The sequence below is a fragment of the Ctenopharyngodon idella genome, chromosome 10, assembly GCF_019924925.1.
Source record: "Ctenopharyngodon idella isolate HZGC_01 chromosome 10, HZGC01, whole genome shotgun sequence".
NCBI classification, from domain to species: domain Eukaryota; kingdom Metazoa; phylum Chordata; class Actinopteri; order Cypriniformes; family Xenocyprididae; genus Ctenopharyngodon; species Ctenopharyngodon idella.
In genome coordinates this window covers 13,126,051-13,142,190 of record NC_067229.1, presented here as the reverse complement: position 1 = coordinate 13,142,190, position 16,140 = coordinate 13,126,051, and the positions used below count along the sequence as shown (strand labels likewise).

Here is a 16,140-nt window from a genome sequence, read left to right as displayed (position 1 = left end):
TATATAGTATTAAAATATACTTATACATTTTAACTTGTACATTTATTATTGTCAATTATTTATGTCAATACTTTTTTATAGACTTTTCATTTTCACCATTTTGTTACTTGCACATTTCTGTTGAAATCTCTCGATGCTCACACAAATTCAGTGTTTGTAGTGTGTATTACCTGCGTGGGGGACCCCAGTGACTGAACGCAGGTGTCTCCTCACCTTCTCCCTCCTCTCTTTCTGGCAGATTACTGCGGACAATACATATACAGTACAGTTATAATAATAACCAACATTCTTAAATTACCATCAATTCTCAGTATCAATGATCAGTAATGCAAAAAATTTATTTGCTACCTGTGGCCTCCTCTGATTGGACCGGCAGCGCCCTGGTTTCTTCTCTTCCTGCTGTGAGAGGAAGTCAGCTGCGCAGATCTGCAGAGCAAGAGAGAAAGTGAGTGCGCAAATCCCTCATAGATGTATAACAGTCACAGAGTCATATTAGACTGAATCACTCATCGGGTTTATGTAAAATGAAGAAAACAGTGATTTCGTAAAGATCTGTAAAGTCTCGAGTTCACAAAAGCAAGTGACACTTCTTCTGAAATGTTTCACCTGATTAAACAACATGAATTTAAAGGGTTAGTTCACTCAAAAATGAAAATAATGTCATTTATTACTCACCCTCATGCCGTTCGGACACCCGTAAGACCTTCGTTAATCTTCGGAACGCAAATTAAGATATTTTTGATGAAATCCGATGGCTCAGTGAGGCCTGCATAGCCAGCAATGACATTTCCTCTCTCAAGATCCATTAATGTACTAAAACATATTTAAATCAGTTCATGTGAGTACAGTGGTTCAATATTAATATTATAAAGTGGCAAAAAAACAAAATGACTTATATAGTGATGATCGATTTCAAAACACTGCTTCATGAAGCTTCGGAGCGTTATGAATCAGCGTGTCGAATCAGCGGTTCGGAGCGCCAAAGTCATGTGATTTTAGCAGTTTGGCGGTTTGACATGTGATCCGAATCATGATTCGACACGCTGATTCATAACGCTCCGAAGCTTCCTGAAGCAGTGTTTTGAAATCGGCCATCACTATATAAGTCGTTATTTTGTTTTTTTTGGCGCACCAAAAATATTCTCGTCGCTTTATAATATTAATATTGAACCACTGTACTCACATGAACTGATTTAAATATGTTATTAGTACATTAATGGATCTTGAGAGAGGAAATGTCATTGCTGTCAATGCAGGCCTCACTGAGCCATCGGATTTCAATAAAAATATCTCAATTTGTGTTCCGAAGATGAATGAAGGTCTTACGGGTGTGGAACGGCATAAGGTTGAGTAATAAATGACAGAATTTTCATTTTTGGTTGAACTAACCCTTTAACAAATGAATTTCAGTGTAATGGCAGGAAAGCATAAAGTATGATTTGAATTAGATTAATAATGAATAAAGAAGTTATCCAACAGACTTATTTGACTTAAAATCTCTTATACAAAAAATTAAACCAACGCATCACTTCCTGTCTCTATTAAGGTCAACCGAGCTACATACTGTAAACAAAGCTGGAATGTACAAAAATGAAAAATCAAATTATTATTTATTATATGAAATATATTATATAATTGCATAGGTGATCTACAACATCAAAAATAATTATAGTATAAAATTATTATTATTTATAAATAATGTTATAATAATTAATGATGTTATGTAATATATTTTGGCAATTTAGAATACATACATTTATCTTTTAAATTTACAATTTATTTATAAAAAACAAAATTTCCAGTCTAAACATCAATACTGTGCATAGTAAATACAATACTTAATTTGCTATTAATTTTCAAAAAAAAAAAAAAAATGTTATGTGTACAAACCAAAAGGACACACACACACACACACACAGTCATCATTAACTGCTGGCCAAGACTCAGCTGCGTTTCACACTAATTTGATACCATTCATAACGTAGCTCAAAATGGCATTTTATATCCGTTTCTCACTTTTCTTCAATTTCTCTAGCACACCTGGGTTATAGCGCAGTGGTAGCTCATTTTCATAATTAAGATAAGCATGATCATTTTCTAATACTTGTATCATCTCAAAAAGTATAAATCTCTTAACTTCTGATTAACACCACAAACTGTTTAATTTGAGTATTTTATTTTTACATCTTACAAAAAAATCGAGTTTTATAACTGTTCAATTAATTTAAGCACCACATTTCGCCAGCAGGTGGCGTTATGGATCTATTAGAAAACATGGTAATTAAAATTCCTCATAAGACATCAATCTTAAAGAAACATAGGCCCTATAAAAAATTATTTAAGAACTCATAAATGACATTGACATGATATTACCTGCTATCTGTAACTGTACTCTCAAAAATAAACCAATGGCAACATGGTAATTTCGTGAGTGAACAGAAGTTAGTTGAGTGATGGATAGAGTTAGGTGTGCATGTTATTACAGACGGAGAACTCACTCAGTATCAGTGTCGGTCAAGGTAAGTTCTGAGCCTTCGTTTCTGGAGTCAGAGTCTGGCCCGCTGTCCGCTGCCTCCACCCATGAGGCAGACTGACCTGAGAACAGACGTATAAATATCAAACTGTACTAAACTGTACTTACTTGAATTAAACCTTGTTTTAAAAGACAAACACTCACTGAGGGGAATTTGTGAGAGCTGCAGCTGAATCTTCTCAAAGCTTGTGCAAAGATCATCGTTCACCTCAGCGAACTGTGGCAGCAACAACACAAGAGTTTCAATAATGTATACAGTTTATTTTAGAAAGGTGTCAGATCTTACATAAAAAAATAAAAATCTAACGTTGTGAACTTGATGACAGCTATGGATGAATCTAATGAAAGTCTAGAAGCAATCCAGGTCATTTAAAAAAAATCTATAGAAAATAAATAATTTGCACTAAGAAAATTCTGTGTATTTGTTGCATTGTGACGATTTAAAACTAATTGATGTTCTGCTAAAAAAGATGATTATTTTTATTATTTTATATATATATTTACAGTGTTACAGTTATGAAAACAAATGTAAACAAAGTGTTTGGACACTTTGTATGTCTTTTTAACCCTATAAAATCATCTTTGGCATCAGAGTTTCATTACGCATCACCTGTTCTTGTGAATCAGCTTGAGTGTTGAACTGGTAGAGGCTGGATGTTGGTTTTTCCCAGGAACGGGTCTTCTCGCTGAGGTATGAAGGCAGACTAGCGCCCTTGACCTTGGAGCTCCCTTGATCCTTCATAGTGTCCATCTCCTGCTCTTCATCATCTTCATCCACAGCCATCTCTCGCTCCAGGCCGGGCAGGAGATCAACAGTGGTGAGGGGAGAGGCATACCGGGGCTCAGCGTCAAGGATCAGCTCTGGCTCCTCGTCCAGGTCGTCAGATAAGTCAGAGTCATTTCCAAAGTCCTACCCACAAAGAACATGACTTTTCAACTTAAATTTCCATCTGTTTTTCACACAAAGCTAAGAAAACGTAGGGAGAGTCATATGAACCACTTTTATGGTGCATTTTTCGAGCTTGGTAGTATAAATCCACCATTATTAGACAGAAAAGAGCAGCGTGAACATTCTGCTAAACATATACTTTTGTATTTCGCAGAAGAAAGTCAGTTTTGGGACGACATGAGGGTGTGAATTATGAGGGTGTGATATACACTTAAAACATTCTCAAAGACTACTTTTTTTTTTTTTTTTTTTTTGAAATGTTGATTTGAAGTGTCAGTTTTTGCATTACTTTTGGTACAGTCAAACCTGAACATTTTAGAGTGTCACCCCTTCATTGCTGTGCACTTTTTTTCTGCACAGTGGCTGAAATGTAGTTTGTACCACCAAAAGATTCTCTGAGTTTTCATATTTTTTCGTATTTCCCATTCATTTCCTATGTTCGTCATTTTTGATCACGAAGGAGCCAAGTGTGACTATCCTTTTTTTGACCCTTTAACATATCCGAATCATGTCCATGATTTTTTTGTGCTCACATAGCTAATGCGACAAAAGTCACCAAGTGTCATCCCATTCTGATGAAGCAAAAAAATTAAAAATTTCAAAGCCTAAAATTTTTCGGTCATCAACCATCAATCTTGACCACAGGGTTAATCCCCAATTTGTGCGGGATTTGAACCTACAACCTTCTGGTGACCAACCCATCAAGCTAAAATGTTCATATTTACATCAATGTTGCTAAAAAACATTTAATCTTAAGTCAAAACATTTATGAAACACAGTTTTACTATACTCAGTCCAAAATAGCCTGACTTTGTAACGCTTTCTGAGAGGGTAATTTTTTGATTGAAAAATCCCTTTAACAACACACTGCTAATAGTTTATAAACCGATTTTTGTGGGACTTGAGCTTACAACCCTCTGGAGACCAATCAAAATCTTGAACCACAAGGCCATACCAACCAAATACAAGCAAAAATGTTCATATTTATATCTACATTTCTTAAAAACATCATCTTTAGTCAAAACAAGGCCGAAAACTTGTCCGACTTTGTTTCAGTTTCTGAGTCGATTCCCCCCATACCGAAACTCTTGATAGTGAAAACCTATGCTACTTTATACCCCTTTTAACATTCCTCCCCCTAAATCATCCGCTAACAGAAACGTCTGATGTTGGAGGGGGCGTGTAAGGTAGAGACATCTCACCTCCTGTCTGTCTGCTGCATACAAAGCAGCTCTTTCTATCCCTGCAACAGGGTGCCGGAGCTTGTCCTCCTCTCCCTCTTCCACACACTTACGGATCATAAGAGCTGAAAGCGCACTTTTCCCCCGCGTCGCTCCAACAAGCCGACTCAGCGCCTTTCTTACTCATCCCCCTTCCCCCCCCCAACTCTTGCAGAGAGCAGAACCAATTTGCCATGAAAAATGTGCAGAGTCTAAAATCTTAATGGTGCAATTAGTCTCGTTTTGAGTAGATTTACGACAGCACTTGACTCGGCCGCCTCAATTACATCTTTGCTAAAATTCAAGGATAATACGGTACATTTCAAAGGCCCATAGAGGGGGTCATGCATCACCTCTAAAAAGATCCCTCTCAGGAGACTCGCTCATTTGTTCCTCTTTTTCCTCGCACTCTTTTTCCTTCTCGCTTCAGTTCATACTCTGTTAATCACAACTGTAGTTGGGTTTCCTTCCTACATATTGATGGACATAAGTCTGTTCACAGATGTTTAGTGCAGGTGTCTTAAACTTCTTTTTTTTTTTTTAACTATCCTTTTAACCCCATTTTTTGTAGGATTTGAACCTACAACCTTCTGGTGACCAACTCAAGCTAAAATGATCACATTTATATCTATGGTATTAAAAAATGTAATCTGTAGTCAAAACATTTATTATAGTTTTACTATACTCAGTTCAAAGTTGCCCATCAGTTTTTGATGATTTGAAGTATTAATGATTAGAAAGTTCAAAAGAACAGCATTTATTTGAAATAGAAATCTTTTGTAACATTATTAATGTCTTCATTGACAGTTTAGATCAATTTAATGAATCCTTGCTGAATAAAATTATTAATGGCTTGCAAAACGAGTGAAATTAAGGCATATTCTGAATACCTCTGGCATAGATGGGAGAGTGTGGCTGAAGGCCTGTTTTGCCACTGGTTGCTCATCGGCGCCCTCTACAGGCCAAGAGGATTGCTGCCCACTACCTCTGTCCTCTGTCTGTGTAGTTCATAGAAACAAAGAAATGCAAAATATCAATAAAAAATAAACTTAGTGACTAAACGGACATATGACATGTAGTCTTTTGTCAATGGTAGGAGCTAACTATTTAACTACAAGCCAAACAAGCATTTATTATGCTTATGTTAATGTAATCCAATTCACATTCATTGTAAACATCTGATTTACATGGCAGGCTGCATCAGGAAAAAAATTAAGGGGAAAATTGTGAGATAAAGTTTAAATTAAAAAATAAAGTCATATTGTGATGGAAACAGACACTGTAATGATCCTCAAGTCAAAGTAAAACTTAAAATACCCACCAATCTTAAATATTTAACCAAGTAAACACTGAATGTTAATAGTATGGGGCCATAATTACATACCACCAGCGGTTTCCTAATTCCAAGGTAGACTATCCCTGGCGGAGCAGATTTGAGAACCTCTACGGCCTGGGCCAGAGAGCATGTGTCTAGATGGGTGTCATTGACGAAAACCAGCTGGTCACCCGGGAGGAGCCCGCCGTGATTGTCCGCTACCCCTCCAGGCACCACAGAGCGGATGACGATCACAGAGCGTGCAACATCCAGAGGGTCCTGCAGAGGGCAATGCAGACCATAGCAAACACACAAACAGAAAAACACAGGGGGGAAAAACATGAGCGAAGTGGAGCAATGGTGACCGTGATTTAACCTATACGTCACAGTCATGTCAAAAGGCACATCATGATGACTGCCTTTTTAAAGTTTAATTTATTTGTTTAAATCTTAACACAAACATTTAATTAAAACTAAACCGATGTAAGCAGAGAATCAAAAATTGCAAACAAGCAGCTTTCATTCCTGTGGTCATTCTTGTTATGCAGCACCTAATTTGAATTTTATATATATTATATATATATATATATATATATATAATATATAAATGGCCTTGATAACAGCTTGCATTTTTGCTGGCATTGTTTTTATGTACTTTTCCACAGTCTCTTCACAGTCATTTATTAGGCAAATAACAAACTGAAACAACTAAATAGTCTTTATTCACACATAACTAAAAAATGTATATATTTCATTATTGTTTTGTATGGCCTCCTTTGGCCTTGATGACAGCTTGCATTCTTGCTGGCATTGTACATTTTAAGTACTTTTCCACAGTCTTTGCTGTTAATGATTTCCAAATAGTTTCTAGTTGTTCCCAAAGACTTGCTTTTGATGAAACGTTTGTGCGATCTATCTTTTAATTCATTAAATCACAACAATAATTCTATTTTAGCATTAGAAACACTACTGTGACTAAAGAGTTTACACATGCTAGTGTGGATTAACCATTACAGAATCATAAAAAAATGATTTTGGTAATCACCAATACTGTTAGTTTAGGGCAGCTGTGGCACAAACCTTACACTGGGTGGTGGTCTAATAAATTTGTTAAGCACTGTATACATATACATACACATACACACTAATATATATATATATATATATAGTGACATCAAAACGTACTTCATAACAGAAATGACTCGGAGACCCACGCATTAAAACCTACTTCCGAAAGAACGTGACAAACTTACTGAAAGGCCAAATGAGGCCAACTTCCCACTCCAATAACCCAAGTGCCACAGTATCAATCACATCTCAGGGGAGCTCTACCATAAAACTGCAATTCAACCGATTTGATGTCTCCAACAATATATTTCATGACCCATATGGGTGGCTTTTATGTGGCGTATGACAATATAAAAGTGATTAACAAGTAGTTATTTGAGAGTAAAAACTGAAGCGGGAGCGCAGTCATTAGTAATCTCATCTATCTGCCCATGAACATTTACGACCAACCATGTCAAAAGACCGGCCGAACACCAAGTCCTTGCAGATTTCTGAAATGAATCTCTTCTGTAGTTGACATCTTCGGACAAGGCCACAAAAGACAGGTTCAGATCACAAAGACCACTCAGAACAAGGAGATAACATATTTTTGACAAGGATTTTTAACAATGAACTTCAGTGGAGGCCCTGAGCGAAACTGTGGACAGCGGACCAGGAAACTTCACCAAGCCCAACCATAAAAAGTTGGTCAGCAAGCCCAACAATTACTGCCCCCTGATTACCCAGTGAGCCACTGCTGCACAGTAAGCAGATGAGAAGAGAAAAGCAATTTCAGAGTGAGAGGAACTGAGGCCTGCTAGAAGGGAAAGAATGAGGGGGAAAAAAGGCAGGAAAAAGTTGGAGAGAGGATTTGAAGTTCCACTCCAGCTGGCGCTTTAGGAGGACACAGGCTGCATTGTCCGGCTGCCGGGTTCCAGCCAAGCATGCTTTGCTTTCCAAGCCCTGCTCTCATCCCACATGGCCAGTGATGTCAGTAGAGCAGCTTTTATATGGGGGGGGAAAAAGCCGAGGGGGAACGGGCCAGCACAAGGGGCTCCTAATACGACAATACGTCACCTGCTACGGAATAAAGACGGTGATCATTATGGATGTTCGTTTCCATCCGAGTGTTCACATGATTTAGATGGTGTACAGTACATGGCTCACTGAGAGAGTAGCTGTCTTCCATGTTACAGGTGTGAGGAACATCGCAGGATCCAAAGAAAACAACAACCCAGAAATTCCTGGCTGGTGTTGCACATTACAAAATTTCCACACAACCATCGGCAGCTAAAAATAGCCAGTCAAAATTGGATTCAATCAGTTTAGGGCAACGCTAACAAATCCGTCATGATGTTTTCCTGTGGTCTACATAACCTTAATAATGGTCGAAACTCTCTGCGAGCTAACAGATGGGCATAAGCATTGGCGCCCGGAATGGATCTCCCATATTTCTTGCTGGCTTAGGTTCACTACTGTCTCCTCCAAGCGTTCCCTTGGCTGGCCCTGCTTGTCAAACGGGTTGAAATTCTTCAGCGTGGTGTCAGGCGGACAGTAAATCTGCTGTTTTGCAGGAATCAACGGCAGGCCAAGTCATCTGTTTTGCTCCTGCGCTCTGCCTCACCTTCAATCTTGCTGAACAGAATACCAGGAACTCCAGGATGTCTGTCTTTTGCTTTTTCTCTTTTAATCCTTCTTTGGTTGTTCTGACCGTAGTTGCCTTGAGAGAAGAACGAAGGATGCCACTTCCATGGACAAGCAAATTGCACAATTAAATTTCTCAATACTATCCCACTAGAATAGTCTTCTTTACCTCACTTCATGTCGCTTTTCTTCAAAAAGAATTTGGAAAGCTAAAAACTAACTTTAGTTAGGTATAAGGCCATTTTAAATGACTCACATCAATATTTCCCAATGCATTTGATTTTATGAAGCGAAGAGTTAAGCTACAGCGTTACCTCAAGCGGCATATCACACAAAGGTCAAACACTGTAACTTGAGGCTCCAGGTTCAGACAATTTTAACTTTTGCTGTTCCAATTCGAAATATATCATAACAGAGGAAAAAGAAATGCATGGCAGAACGTTACCCACTTTATTTGCATTGACAATTATTCACTTACCGCTTTCTCACTACTAGCTATGATGTTAATATTGTGAGGTGCATTGAAGCCTTGATGCAAGTCATGTGAAAGATTCGGCACAAGGAGGAGGAACAATGCATCAGCCTTTGTTTATTTTAAAGCTTACAGCTGTGGGCAGCTGTTTGACATAGAAACAGGTGGCATAGACAGTGCAGTAATGACAATGGCAGTAAATCCAAACAAATCTCCCTTGGATCTGCTACAAATTGGATCCTAATATCGGAAGACAGCATTGAGAAACTACAACATGATGTTACATCAATTGTTCGTGGCTGAAATGTGTAATGTATATCCTTCTTTAACGTATTAACATTCAGGATGGAGTTCTGCAGTCGATTTGGTAGCTTATTTTCCTGCGACGGTAATAAAATAGCCCTTGGTCAGTTTCTGCAGCTTCGGGCCACAGAATAAATAAACAACAATAAATAAATAATAACAAACCGGGATGATTTATGACTCTCCTTTAAAACATTCACTGGATGAGACTAAATGCTGTATTGATGTGCAGGTTAGGTTCTTTGAACCATCGAAATTATTCAAAAAAATGCATTCTTTCAGATCTCTTCTCCTTGGACAGCAAGAATTATTGGAGCTATACAGTCACAACCTACTAACAAATAAATTTGTTTTGCACACCGAGAGTTTACAGCCCACTTGCAAAACGGCATTTGTAGACCTTTTGAGAACATGTTGCAGTTCAAATTCTCCATGTTCTTCATGCTATAAATTTTACACTACAAGTTTATTATTTTTGTGAACGGAGATATTTTTCTTTTTTGAAGCTGGTGTAGGGCCGACATCCTACCCAAACAGAGGGTTATGTTAAGCTACATTCCCTTTGGACAGCTTACATCTACACTGAACCCTTTGCAGGAGAGCTGCTCAATCAAACTTCAGTCCAGCACCATGACTTCATACGCAAAATTCAATTGTTAGTGAGAACTTGTAGTAACGACTTTTAAATGGCCATGAGTATAATCCCACTTAAACAAAACCGTCACAGCTCGACTCTTCGGATCAGTTGACCTTCAAGACTCTTCAGATCAAGATGACCTTCATTAATCTCCATTACCAAGATGGCTAGGAGGACCAAGGGTGTCCTTCTCATGTTGCCATGTAATGCTTCTTACTTCTTGTCAGAGCAAAAAACCAAGCCGTGACTCCAAATGATTTCGCCGTCGCCACTTCAAGTCACTCACGCAGTCAGGGGTGTCATTTAGGGAAGAAAAACTCCCTGGTTTCCAGCTGTCAGTGTGACCGTGGGCTCCCATCAATCTAGCTGCGGTTACAAGGTCTCCTTGCATTGGGGGTAATACTAGCGGTTGAGATGAGAAGAGAAGAAGGGCGGTAGAAAGAGGGGGAGATTGAAGGTTCTCTAAGGCTCCAAGCATGTCTGCAGGTCTCGACGCGGCCTTATCAACTCAGGCCTCTTACTGGAGAGAGCGGCAAAATCAATTTCCCCCTTGCAGACTGGAGAGACCCTGGCTCGTCTGCCGCGGGAAACAGAAAAGAAGTCAAGACGAAAGGTTGAGAGATTCTTCATCCATTAGAAGACCGTAGAAGACCATACCCATCATTGCATTGTGGGAGTTGCCCGCTTTCGTCTTTCTGGCAATTCCTTACAGCTCATACATTTATGGACATTTTAACACTTCTTTCACAACTCTGCAAGTGCCTACACCCCCTCCTCCTCTGAATCAATTCCCACCCATCATGCATCAGGCCCTGGGGTTGAAAAGCGTTCGTTTTGGTGCAGATAAGCAAACATACGGGGCTAGGTGGAGGGGGCTCAGCTGGTGCAGAGCAAGAAGACGGTGAGTTCGACCGAGGGGAAGCTGCACAGGTCAATATGGCTTCCAATAAACCCCAGGGTGCACCAGCAACTCCTCCAGAAGATCTGCAAAGTAAGCTTTAGCACTTCAGCCTCTTCATGACAATGATCTATGATCCAAGTTGCAGGACTGTGAATTTCTTCTCCTCTCGCTTTGGTGGGGATGAGATCATCTCATATTCAGGCTATCAATGCGGTATTGATGCAATTCGTTTGTACTTGTTCATGCTGCAAAAACAAACAAACAAACAAACAAAAAAAACTGGCGTAGCTTCATACAATCTCATACCAGTAATAAAAAAGGAAAACAAAGGACTTTGAGTCAGCAAAACATTTTTTTTTTCTAGCTCAGAGCCTATGGACTCTGTCCCTTGTTCCCTCGTCCCTCCTCCATCTTCATTCCTTCATTTACCAAAGAGATGAAGAGAAAAGAAGAATTTAAGGGATCACTGCTTAGGTTACCACCATTAAGCAGCAATGTAATTCTGTCCATGTCGCCGTGGCGCCCATCACTCAAGGCAGCCTCTGACGAGGAGAAAGAAGCATACCTTACCATTAAAACACGATCCCCGTCCACTTTCGCCATGATGCGGCAGGCATTTATTACAGTCCTGATGAAGTTGCGAAAGAATGAGCATGCTTTTCTCCTGCCAATACCGTTTCCCTGCATGAAATCAATTGGAACCCATGGCTGGATAATATAAAACACGAGGCGTCCCACAGGAGCGGTGGAGAGCAGGTCTGCGGGAGAGGTTCTGCATTCTAAGTGGCCTCATTACATGATCACTTCTGATTCAGGATCAACGTGCAGTTATGTACTAACCCTGATTAGAGGGCTAATGAAGGAAGGAGGAAAGCAGCTTTTCGTACTAAGTGAGCAGAGCAAAGGGTTTGACGGTTGGCACAGGGCCAGATAAACAGCGGCGGCCATAGTCGGAAAGGTTTCACTGCTTTCTTTTGTTCAGTGTCCAAAGACTTGTGACATCAACACACGTTTCCTATGATCGCACTTCTGTAAAGTCAAGGGGGATTGAGTCTGGTCTCCTTTTTCCCCTGCTTAAAGGAAAGCTGATAGAAAATTATGAATGGCACACTTTACAGAAAACATGGATCAATGGTACCGTTTTTGAACAAAATGAAAATTCTGTCATTAATTACTCACCCTCATGTCGTTCTAAACCTGTAAAACCTTCGGAACACAAATGAAGATCTTTTTGATGAAATCTGAGAGATTCTGTCCCTCCATTGACTGTCCTTGCAACTACCACTTTGACGCTTCAAAAAGTTCATAAAGAAATTGGAAAACTAATCCATATGAATTGAGCAGTTTAGTCCAAATTTCTGAAGAGACTTGATTACTTTTTATGATGAACAGATTTAATTTAGGATTTTAATCACATATAAACATTGATCAGCGAACATAAGCAGAAGCTCAACCGAATCTGAATGATGCGCGAGAACAAACCTCTTCCAGAAGCTCAAACATGCTGTTATGCATGTGCGGTTATGCACATTTGAGCTTCCGGAAGAGGTTTGTTCTCGCACGTCATTCAGGTTCGATTGAGCTTCTGCATATGTTCGCTGATCAATGTTTACATGTGAGCGATCGAGTCTCTTCAGAAAAATTGGACTAAACTGCTCGATTCATATGGATATCTCTTTAGGAACTTTTTGAAGCATCAAAGTGTTTGTTGCGAAGGCAGTCAATGGAGGGACAGACATCTCTCAGATTTCATCAAAAAGATCGTCATTTTGTTCAGAAGATGAACGAAACTTATGGGTTTGGAACGACATGAGGGTGAGTAATTAATGACAGAATTATCATTTTGGGTTGAACCAACCCTTTAATTCGTTATCCATTTTTTGCTGTTTTGTTGTTTTTTGCAAACTTTAGAGTTAGTTTAAAGATTAAAAATCTCCCTTTTATTTCTTTATGATCCGTTACATTTTAAATGTTGAACATTCTATCAATAAAACGGATCATGAAGACATTATCATAATATTTGTAAAGTGAGTGTGACTGAACAACTTTCATATATCTATTTACATACTGAATTGTGATTGGTCTTGTCTTTACTGCATATATTTATTAATTCATAGCCGACTTTACAGTGCATGGTAACTGTGTTGATTTCAACATGCAGTTGACAAAACAAGACTGAAAGTTAACTATTTTTTGTTGCTTTGCAACCAGTTCCACTTGAAAGGCAAAGCTTTTTCCCCATTATTTTTCTTAGAAAATAAAAAGATAAATATATGGAAAAGGTTAAAAAAAGAAGGGGGAAAAAGAAAAAGAAAAAAGAAATGAGGTAATTCCCCACCTGATAGTCTAGTATGCTGAAGCCAAGACCTCGCTCTCCTTTCTCTAGTTTTAACACCTGCACATTCGGAGACCATAAAGCCAGTTCCCCTTCATCCTCTTCTTCTTCTTTTTCTTCTTCGTCATCCTTCTCCTTGTCCATCTGCTCTCTCTCAGGGCTTCTTGACTCTAGAGGCTCTCCCTCATAATCTACCTCCCGCTCCATTGCCAATGCCTGACGGTCCTGAAAAGAAAAGCACAAATCATGGTGAGCTAGCAGTGGTCCTCAAATGGTGGGTCGTGACCCAAAAATGGGTTTCAGGTCTGTTCTGATGAGGCCGATTAATCAATCAAATGCTCATAATTTTTTTTAACATTTTTTTTTTAACATTAACCTAGTTTGATGTAAAAAAAAATAAATAAATCTAATTTTGTATAATTAAACAATTTTGGAGCCACGTGATGTCTAATGTAAAATCTAGATCCTGAAGCAAATTTAATAGAGAACCACTGAGCTAAAATTGAGTAGTAATGTTTTATTAGAGGATATGGACAAACCTGTAACTCTTCCCTCATACTGTTGCGTAGACTTGTATCTTTGGCCAACATGGAGAGGTTATTCTCAATCTGTAAAATTAACACAAAATGAGCAAGTATATATATTTTTGCAGTTCTTTTTAAAGTATCGGCCAATTCCGAGTAACTTGCCAAAGTCAATTTTTACATTTGGCGGTTGTTGAGTGTTAATTTTGGGCCCTGTGCATGTATGTTTCTGTTACCTGCTCCTGTAGGCTGGCTGAGGGGCTGGATGAGTGCCACTCTTCAGATTCAGGGTGGTATTCGCTGCCCTCTTCAGTGAGGCGTCTGCAGCAAACCAAAGTAAAGGGAGGAGGAACCTCTCTAAGAAAAGCGACCGCTTCTCGCCTAGACTTCCCATACAACTGCACACCATTCACCTGCAAATACAATACACATTTGATTGGGAGAAACTTCAATTAAAAACATAAAGAACATGTAACACTGCACGGTTTTCTCAATCAGTCAGTAGGGGTACTAAAAATATGGTCATTTATAAACTGTAACTTTTTTATTTGACAAGGGTGTGACAAAAATGTATTAACATTATATGGGGTGCTTATTAAGCCGGTGACTATATCACATAGTCTCTGTGACATCCACTGGTCATCTTTGATTGGCATTTCATGGAGTGGGCAAGCCTGGAGTTGCTATGGCGAGTGGGGGCGACACTGTGCCATCTGCCCAAACCAGGAGGAAGCCATGGTCTCCACACATGATTTCCCTTACACACACACACACACACACACACACACACACCCACACCATTGCTGCACCATTGGGCTTCCAAGCATCTAGCAAGGCCAAGAGGAGTAGATTAGGATAGTGGTTACACTGAAATTTGGGATTTCATAAAAGATTCCTCAACAAATGCATTAGCCCCAGAATGGAGCCTTGAGGTATGCCACATCTCCCTATAAGCCACTTCCCCTGCAGCCCTGCAAATCTCCCTTGCTTTAACCATCCACGGTCCTGCCAACAGCAACAGGTTGAAGGCACAGCGGCCCTCGGCCACCAGACCAGGTGGGAGGGGGAAGTTTAGAGGGAAGGGGGCAGGAAGCAAGGCCAGTGGGGAGGTTAGGGCAGGGGACAGTCATGCAGATGGCCTCGGTCAGACTCAGGAGCCCTCCCGCTAGAACATCTATGAGCCAGCAGCAGCAGCAGCAAGCCTTCCTGGAGGCTTGGTGCTGGCAGGATGCAAAGGTCAGTGTTATTAAGGCAACTGAGAAGAGGCTCACCAAAGCAAGCCAAAAGCAAAACTGCAGGCTGGCCAAACCCTGGGAGCCCACCTAACCATAATGCCAAACAGAGAGGGTGCAGGGAGGGCCCACGTCGCCACTATAGATGCTGGTTAATTTGCTTTAAAATTTCTTTACCTCCAGAAGTTCATCCTCTGGTCGAAGTAGCCCATGTTTTGCCACCGGGCCCTCAGGGGCCACTGTAGAAATGTAGTGGTGTCCATCAAAAGAGTCTAGTTCAACGCCCAAGCGCATCGTGTGTATTGGGAGAAGCTGTAGAAACATAATTTCACAATTAGAACAAGACCCACTCACGTTGTGGTCACTACTGAGTGTTGTTGGTCGAGATTCAATATATATCTTGATATTTAAGTGTTTGCTCAAAAAGGGCTTGAAATGGTCATTCATCTCCATTAAAAAGAATCATCATTTCAACCAAATAGTCATGGTTGTATAGCTGTATTTACCTACATTTATTTTCACTAAAACATAAAATATTAAAAGCTTGGTGGGGACTTCAACAGACCTTTTTGTGTGATCATGCCTACAAATTGTTCAGGGTTATGAACTGATCCATTGAAACAAATTGATTAATGGAAATTAATTAAACTTAACTTGTGAGGACCTAAAAAAATCATCTAATATCTTAATGCTCTCATGCTTGCAAGTCATGAGACAAAGAAGGATTATGTGTGTGACTAACTTGCCTCCATGTCCACTATTATGAACATCTGATAGATTGCCCAGCCCTACTATAGAGCTGAATGAATGAATGAATGAATCATAAATTGTGACTGCTGTTTCCACGTTACCTTGGAGTACTTCTGTAGCTCAATATCATCTTCTATGACAGGGTCAAGCTGTACAACCTGTAAAAAAATAAAAATGTAATGCATATAAAACAAACAGAAACAAAAACAAAACAACTCCACAGTGGTAACCTGGTGCAGCCAACACACTCCCTTTATGGTAAATAAACCCAAACAACA

At 39.5% G+C, this 16,140-nt stretch overlaps 1 protein-coding gene across 1 annotated transcript in view; it reads right to left on the bottom strand.

Annotated features, from left to right (window-relative positions):
* Positions 1-16,140, bottom strand: part of patj (PATJ crumbs cell polarity complex component) — a 117,948-nt gene that overhangs the window by 74,268 nt on the left and 27,540 nt on the right. The window contains 12 exon segments of the mRNA XM_051907584.1: positions 171-242; positions 349-426; positions 2,499-2,595; positions 2,678-2,750; positions 3,144-3,443; positions 5,593-5,700; positions 6,087-6,296; positions 13,360-13,581; positions 13,896-13,964; positions 14,117-14,293; positions 15,290-15,424; positions 15,964-16,020. Of these exon segments, the coding sequence (XP_051763544.1) occupies positions 171-242; positions 349-426; positions 2,499-2,595; positions 2,678-2,750; positions 3,144-3,443; positions 5,593-5,700; positions 6,087-6,296; positions 13,360-13,581; positions 13,896-13,964; positions 14,117-14,293; positions 15,290-15,424; positions 15,964-16,020 (1,598 nt within the window).